The following is an 8127-nucleotide window of genomic DNA, read 5'->3' as shown; positions in this document are numbered from 1 at the left end:
AGGAGGCTTAGCCAACTTAATTGATAACTGCTTCGATTTTGCCGGGACTTAGGAATACTTCTTTTTCTTCAAATTTTCAAGGATCATCTCTATTAAACGAGGTTTGTTTTCTCTAGGTAGCTCAGAATGCATTTCTTCTGGTTGACCGAGATCCTTACTTTATTTTGTATTATTTTTCCTAAGTGTTATCAAAACGTCGCGAAAAGAAACATTTAACACTTTCACAAAGATCAAAAAATTAAATTAATGAGGACAGTATCCGCCTACTTTGACATGAAAACCTGGAAAAAAAGCATTCATCGATATAGTTGTATGTATCATATATAGCACATGTGTATGTATTTTTACTTGTGTTTTGTTTGTCCGGTTAATTGTGAGCCATAATTTTTATCAATCAAAGGAGAAGAAAGTAGGGTTCTAAGAACATTTTAAAATAATAATTCTTCATATGCTTTCGATATTCTGCTTTCTTTTCATCTGCTAAGTTTTCATCGAATTTTACAATCGTACTTGATACTGTTAATAATTTTTTTTTTCAGTTTGTAATGTGCATCAGTATTACAACATTTATATAAATATAAGTCACACACATATTATTACATATATGTCAGTGGTCCTCTCAAATTTTTTTTCGTACGGTATTTTTTTGCAAAGGTGGTGGGCACAAATGTCCAAATTTATTGTCAAAAACAGCTAATTCATTAATTGTAACATTGGTTGTTGGAAACCAATTTTTTAAATCAGTATGGGTTTTATTGAAAAAATATAATTTTTATAAATATAAATTTGGTTTTAATTTTTAATTAACTTCAATTTTTAATCAATTTAAATTTTTCATTAATTTAAATCTTAATTTATGACATGAATGTCGCTCTCCACTTGTTAATACAAGATATACAGTTGACTGGATGTTGTGAAGATATTTACTATTTTAGATGTTAATTTTTTAAGGAAGGAAAAAAAATACCTTCACAACATCCAGTCAACTGTATATCTTGTATTAACAAGTGGAGAGCGACATTCATGTCATATATATAGCCATCTGGTGGCTCGTCGTCCATGAGCTATTAGCTGATCGGTTTCACCGTCCATTGCACGGTTCTGTTCGGCATATATACGCTCTAGCGAAGGAAAAACTCTATCTCCTCTGTAGCTTAGTGGTCAGAGCACTCGTCCGGCAATCGAGGGACCCGGGTTCGACTCCCGGTAGAGGCAGCGATGAGTTTTTTCCTTCCTTAAAAAATTAACATCTAAAATAGTAAATATCTTCACAACATCCAATCAACTGTATATCTTGTATAAATCTTAATTAATTTAAATTTCAATTAATTTCCATTTTTATTAATTTAAAATTTTAATCTTTTTTTAAATACATATAATTTTTATATTTTGAGTATGTTTAGCGTCTGCGGACACTAGTTTGGGCCTCATTAATCGACACGCTTATTTCAAAAAAAATCCGCCCCCCCCCAACACATCACTCTGGATCCGCGCCTGGTGGCGAAAAGAGTAGTCAAGAAAATTAGACTAGAATGGGAGAAGGGCGGCAAAATTACTGAAGCCCACAGTAAAGCTGATTGAAGAGTTACTCTCTAACCAACTTTGGCCCTTACGCATACCGGACAGGCATGCTACCATCTACACCACCGGAGACACGACCTCGTTTTCCTTCCAAGAGGTTTGAGTACCGGTAAAGACAAGATGACCTTTCTTCTCGAGGTCACATCAGCATAATATCCTGAAAGTATCAAGTTCCTTGATACATTGGGTTGAGAAAAAGCTGTCCATTTGAAATATTACCTTAAGGCCAGGGCCGTCTCGAGAGCATTATGGGCCCCCGGGCCAACGACTTCACTGAAGCCCTATCTGTTGAATTATCGAAAAATTCAACTACTCATTTTTCTGAGGCCCCTCTTCTCTTGAGGCCCCCGGGCCGTGCCTGGGTGGTCCCATGTGGTAAGACGGGACTGCTTAAGGCGCGTATACACTAGCGAGCTGATTTTGGAACGCACGACCCCCCTGCAGCGGTTCTAATCCGCTGTAATTCTCTTTGTGTTCCTTTCTTTCCTTTGTGTTCGTTGAAAAAACCGATTCCAAGTGGGTCCAGTGAAAACAGCCCAAGAATCGGTCACAACACCGTACACATTACTGAACAACCAATTGCGAATGCTTTCATTGCATGATACGCACGTTAGTGTATACGCGCCTTTATATTTTATCAAAGTAATATAAAATGAAACCCATGAAAACTGCCATTTTCATCAATATGGAACATAACACAAGCAATAATCAGCAGTGAAATATGGTCAGCATAGTTGTCAACAGTAATTAAGGATGAAAAAAAAGTGAACTATCATTAATGTTACAGTAAATGATTAATTCCATCAATTATTTCTATTGTTTCAATAATTTTAATAAATGTTTTTCAAGGTGAAGTTTATTATTATTGTTTTTGAAATATTTTTTTGTTCATCATCAGATTAGACAGCCATATCTGGCAACGATCTTCATACCTGTTGAGCAATTTTTTTTTTTAAAGTTAAACGTTTACCTGCGTTGAGAGCTTGAAATATTACGATTGATGATTTTCGATGAGTGATTAGAAATTTTTTTTTTTATGATTTAATTTTTTTTTGAATAATTTTTTTTTTCGTTGGACAAATTCAGTGGGGCCGTGTTTGTATCTGTGACTGTCGTCTGTCCTGCATAAAAAAAAAGTGTTTCATAGTGTAGCGCGCCATATTGGAAACAAAGGGCTTGTTTTTTTTTCTTGGCCTTAGAAACTTATAAACAAAACTTTTTATATAGTTTTTTTATTTCTGAGAGATGATGAACGGGTAAGAATTCAATTTCAATGTTTCGAATTCCGTGATACTTGAATATTTTGTTTCCCTTTTGTTTCCCGACATTTTGTTTCCTCCGGGTTTTATTTACTTTGATAAACCACTTGTTTGCGGAAGCTCATGGCGGGAAAAGCACGTTTTGTTTCCAGCGTTTTCACAACAGATGGCACTCTGGGAGAATTTAATTTGTGACTCGGATTGCATTTATTGTATTGTTAGTCGTGAATTGTTGTTGATTGTTGGATATTTTTGAATTTTGATATTGTTAACGACCCTTGAGTCATGGGTCCGAGTACAGTCTGGTCCGAGCCCATCGTTCATTGTCCAGGGTTTGAACTCAATTTTCACATTGTTGTGATAAGTTTTTAAATTTGAGCACACTTCATTTCAATTTTAATTGATCTCCCGTATGAAATTTTCCACAAATTTTGGCTGGAATTTTTATGCCCCCATCAAAAATATGTATGATAGTTGAGTGTGATGAAATAATGTATAATTGCCCTGAGTTGGCCGAGGATATGTAACAGTGGTTCTCTTAACGTTCGGTGAGGCGCAACGTGTTGATAGCTGAATTCGGGCTCAATGTGCTTGATGGGTGAGCATTCAAAAAATGTGATAAACGCTGAATGTTCATTTATACACCTAACGTCATTAATAGAAGATTTTAATGTGGTTGGGCAAGGTGTAAAAATGGCAGCGATCAAATGCGACTGCAGAAGGGAATAATTGAGAACCTCGTGAAAATCGTTCCTGTCGATGAATGAGAGATACATGTGCATGTGTCTCGCAGTCCCAACCTATTCACTGGGGAGTTGGAATACTCGAATTTCAAAATGTTGTGTAATAAGCCTATTGAACCACTCGTGCACCTCTTCTATATTTCTCTGAAACTTCTAACGAATTGGTACAAGTGTGTATGTGTAGAGAACCTGATGTGAAGCTTTTTATGTAGTGCTTCCATCTATCAATTTTTCTAATTGAGTGAAGTGTAATGATTGAGTAGTTGTATTGTTGTGGCCTGTAACTCTGTGGCGAGACTTTTTAATGAGAGATCGGGTCATATTTGCGCCTCGAAGTTAGGAACTGCAGACAACCTACTTCGGCCGACCACCACTATGGCGATGGTAAGTTTCATACATGGTGAGCTTAGCAGATCACTTCGTTCACCAACTACATTCTGTAAAGTTTTGTGTGAACTAACTTTTCTCGCCACAGAGAGCAACAGACCTACAACAATGCAATTATTCAATCATTACACTTCACTCGTAGTTGGAAAAATTGATGGCACGTATATGGTAGCACTACACACAACAAGCATTACACAGGAACAAACTTCACATCAGGTTCGCCACACATACACACAGGGCCGGATTAACCCACATGAAGGCTCGAAGCACAAGTGATTTTGGTGCCCCCCTTTACTTTTGACCTTAACGCATGACCCAGGACCTCATGACAATTAGATCGGTTTACAATTTTCACGAATAGGTGTGTACATTGGTAAGCAATTATTTTTAAGGGGAAGAGGGTGCGATTTAGAAAAATAATTTCACTCAAGGATCTCTCCCACAGCTTGGGAACATCGATTGCCTGGGAGGTTGATCTGGTTAAAGTTTTGGAATGAGTAAGTATGCGTATTAAGTAAGGTAAGCTAGGTATTTATATCTATGTGGGGGCACAGGGGGAGGGGGGCGGCTCAGAAAAATTTGTTTTACCAGGTGGCCTATGATGTTATTGAGATAGCTCTGGGCTTACGGTACTTTATAGAATTAAGCAAAATTTCAATCCAAATACTGAGCATTGACTCAAGTTCTTGTTCACAATTAACTTAGTTTCTCTGCATTTGTGTCACTCTCTGAGCCGCAAGTAGAAACTAAAATTTACCTTGTTACTTGGAATTTTTCTGTATCCATTTTGGCGTCCCTTCCCCACAATTTTTAACGAAAAAGTAGTAAAATCTGTAACCACCTTGTTCCAGATACTGCGCACCAACCCCCCTTTTTCTCCATGCCCTCATTAACTTGCAGCCCTGGTCAATCTTTCGATAAAGATATTCATTTCTACAATCAAGTGCTCAAAGTTTTAGGATTTTCTACCGGATGCTTGGGGTAAAAAATTTAAATTAAAAAAAAAAGTACTACTTGATAATTTTTTGTGTGCTTTTCTCCTGACACCCTAAGCATGTGCTTATTTTGCTTAATGGTTAATCTGGCCCTGCATACACACATTCCAACATGTATCAATTTGTTAGAAGTTCTGCGGAGGAATATGGACAAGGTGCATTTGTGGTTCAGTAGTACTATTGAACTGACTTACGCATGCAAAGCAAAGTAAATAAGAGATGACTACTCAATAGCACCAGCGCCATCTAGGAAAGGCGAGAAAATGTGAAGGCTGTGCTTTGGATCAGTTGCATCAGACAGAGGGTTACCTTTGTACTGGAACTGTTCCTTCCAGTGAACTTTGCTTCATATTCTCACACCCAGGGCATTAACAAGCATGGAACATGCAGGTCTGATTGCTGTGGATGCCGACTCCGAGGAGGCACAAATTTTGCCCTTTAATCTCTTCATCATTGCAAGCAGGGCTGGATTAACCATTAAGCAAAATAAGAACGTGATTAGAGCCATCAGGAGAAAAAGGGCTCCCCAAAAAGTTATCATATTATACTTTTTTTATTAATGTATAATTTTTTTCTCACAGTATCAACCATTGGGTAGAAAATTCTCATAAGATCATATTGAAAATGAAAGCATCTTGAAATTTCTTTTTGACGCAAGATGAGATACGCATGTATGTTATTTCCACAGCAACAATATTGAAATCTCAAATCTAGAAAAACTAATAATATTGCAAACTAGAGCATGTTAATGCCAAGTTTTTGGAAAGAGATGTCCCAAAATTTTCCATAAAGTAAGACCAGAGCTTCCTTAACAGTATCAGTGGCTCCAGAGGCTTTCGCAAGTAAGGGTCCTGTATCCTTCATATGGTAATTAAAAAATATTTTTGTTCAAAGAATTAAAATATCGAAAGAAAATACTTTTATGTTACCAAAAATCAATATCAATTTATAATTACCAAATTTTTAATACTGTTTTTGAAAATTAAGTACTACCTCAAAATTACTCTAGAAAGATTCTTTGTCTCCTCCCCCCCCCCCCACGAAAGCTCTCAATCCTATGTATGCTTCTGATGGGGTCCCCTGGGCAAAGTGATTTTTCCATGCCCCCCTTCTGAAATACCTCCTTTCCAATTTGCATACTTACTCTCAAAAACTGTAACTAGATATAATTGTTAGGGGGTCCTCTCAGCACTTCCCCGATGCATGCCGGGTAGCCCCAGGCATCAAGTAGGTTAAAGTTATGCAGAATAATGACATCATCTGCGTGTATACACGTATATGGATCACAAGTGGATCAACTGTGTGTTGTATACTCACGCTGAGTTGGCCTCTGGCTACTTCATGAAACGTCATGATGGCCAATTCCATTTATCTTCTTTTGGTGAAGAGGTCACAGGGAAAAAGGGAGGTGGGTATTTTCTGTTCGCGTTTTTTGCGTTATTTTAGTCAGTTCTCCCCCCCCCCCATTTCCCCTCCTTGGAAAATGAACCCTTCCTTTGCACATCAATGTCAGAGGTCAACTCAGTATCGGCATGCAATAGTTTGACCTGCAGTAGAAGCAAAAGAAATGCTACCAGATCTAGATTGAAAACAAACTCTGAAAATATATCAACGAAAAGATACCCAATGATGGTGATTAACCAAAAATAAAGTACAACACTTGTGGATAATATTTTGACCATGCCGAAGTCGAGTGATTCCTCTTCAAACCAGTTTGGGAAATAATATAAAAAGCGGCCAATGGGAGAAAATATCTTCAAATGTTTTTAAAGGATTAGAACAAAAGGTAAAAATCAAAAATTTGTCTGTTTGGAAAATATGAATGGAAAAATTCCAAAACGTACATTTTGGTAAATTCAAAAACAGTGATAACAACCCTAATTTGCGTTTCAATAGTGTTTTTGGCTTGCGCAATTCTAACAGATAAGATATGAAATTTAGTAGAATTCTTAATCAAGAGAAATATTGAATCAAGCAAAATATTAATGAAAATGTTACAGCAATGCAACTTTGTTATTTTGAAGTCAGAATTATGTGAATAAATAAATAAAATAAATTAAAATTGCTGTACAAGAGAGGTTTGATGCTTCATTTCTATTAAAAGTAGAAGCAGATGTGTAGCATAGCATAGGTTTTTAATGTCAAAGACTTTGCAAGACTAGAAAAAGCGGAGGGAGGGGAGAGAACCTTTAAACAATTGTAATGTGTGCTTAGAAATATTCACATCATATTCCGCCTACTTCTGAAGTATGAAATTTAATTTAGCGTTTCTTATGCTTTTTTTCCAAATGATAGATTCAATGAAGAGACAGATGGGAAATATGGCACATATGGTCACCCTGGAGAGAATTGGCAATATCTGATATTCATGGGCGGAGATACGTGGTGGGCATTGTTCCCCCAGCGTCAAAGTGGAGTGGGCAGATCTAATGTATATGTGTGTATATGAATTGACATCATCGTGACCCCCCCCCCCCAGCAATAATGACCTTGTCCCCCCCCCCAGACTTCCAAGTCTATCTCCGCCTATGCCGATATTGTCAATTCTCTCCAAAAAAATTTCTCAACATGAAGAAAGCCTGAAAGTAGAAATGATTAGCCTTTAAATGTAAAATCTATGAATCACAAATGGCATGAAAAGGGGGGGGGGGGCACCAAAATTAAGTGCTTACGGTCCAGAAGTGTCTTAATCCAGCCCTGATTGCAAGTAGTGTCCAAATGCATACTTACCTTGGCAGACCAAGCATCTAGCTGCAGCCTTACTCGCATCCTCAGTAAACTTGAATATACATTCTTACACCTCCTTTGAATAAAGCTATCATGAAATATATTCTGCAAAATTAGCTGGCATGCCGGAAAACAATGCGGGAGAACAGCATGCCATGAAATTTGAGTCATTCTGGAAATTCTTAAATGACTTAATTATAAAAATCCATTGAATCAACACAATGCATATTGGGATACTTATTTAGCCTCACCTTTCCTATCATGCCGGGAACGGACCAGGGCAGATGTGAATTAAGGTCGGTTGAGACCCTGGGCTCAGAAAGGTTAGGCTCTTTAGTTAGGAAAAGGTGTAAAGCAGTGTTTTTCATATTTTAATTATTTATAATTATAATGATCTTAGCTACTGTTCTGGAATCTACATCACTGCAAAATTTC

General features: G+C 37.2%; 1 protein-coding gene across 3 annotated transcripts in view; it reads left to right on the top strand.

The window, feature by feature from the left end:
• The first annotated feature begins 2708 nt into the window (after positions 1-2708).
• heph (polypyrimidine tract-binding protein 1 heph) overlaps positions 2709-8127 on the top strand; it is a 117597-nt gene continuing 112178 nt past the window's right edge. For all 3 annotated transcript variants that reach the window (XM_089237435.1, XM_089237437.1, XM_089237434.1), the window contains exon 1: positions 2709-2837. In XM_089237435.1, coding sequence (XP_089093561.1) covers positions 2827-2837 — 11 coding nt within the window. In that variant the 5' untranslated portion in view covers positions 2709-2826. The remainder of the gene's footprint in view (positions 2838-8127) is intronic.

Source organism: Pholcus phalangioides, unplaced genomic scaffold, assembly GCF_987345545.1.
Source record: "Pholcus phalangioides strain wild (caught in Gottingen) unplaced genomic scaffold, Ppha-v1.0 ptg000010l_1, whole genome shotgun sequence".
In the NCBI taxonomy this organism is placed as follows: Eukaryota; Metazoa; Arthropoda; class Arachnida; order Araneae; family Pholcidae; genus Pholcus; species Pholcus phalangioides.
The sequence above is the reverse complement of the archived record's forward strand: the minus strand, read 5'-3'. Positions and strand labels throughout refer to the sequence as shown.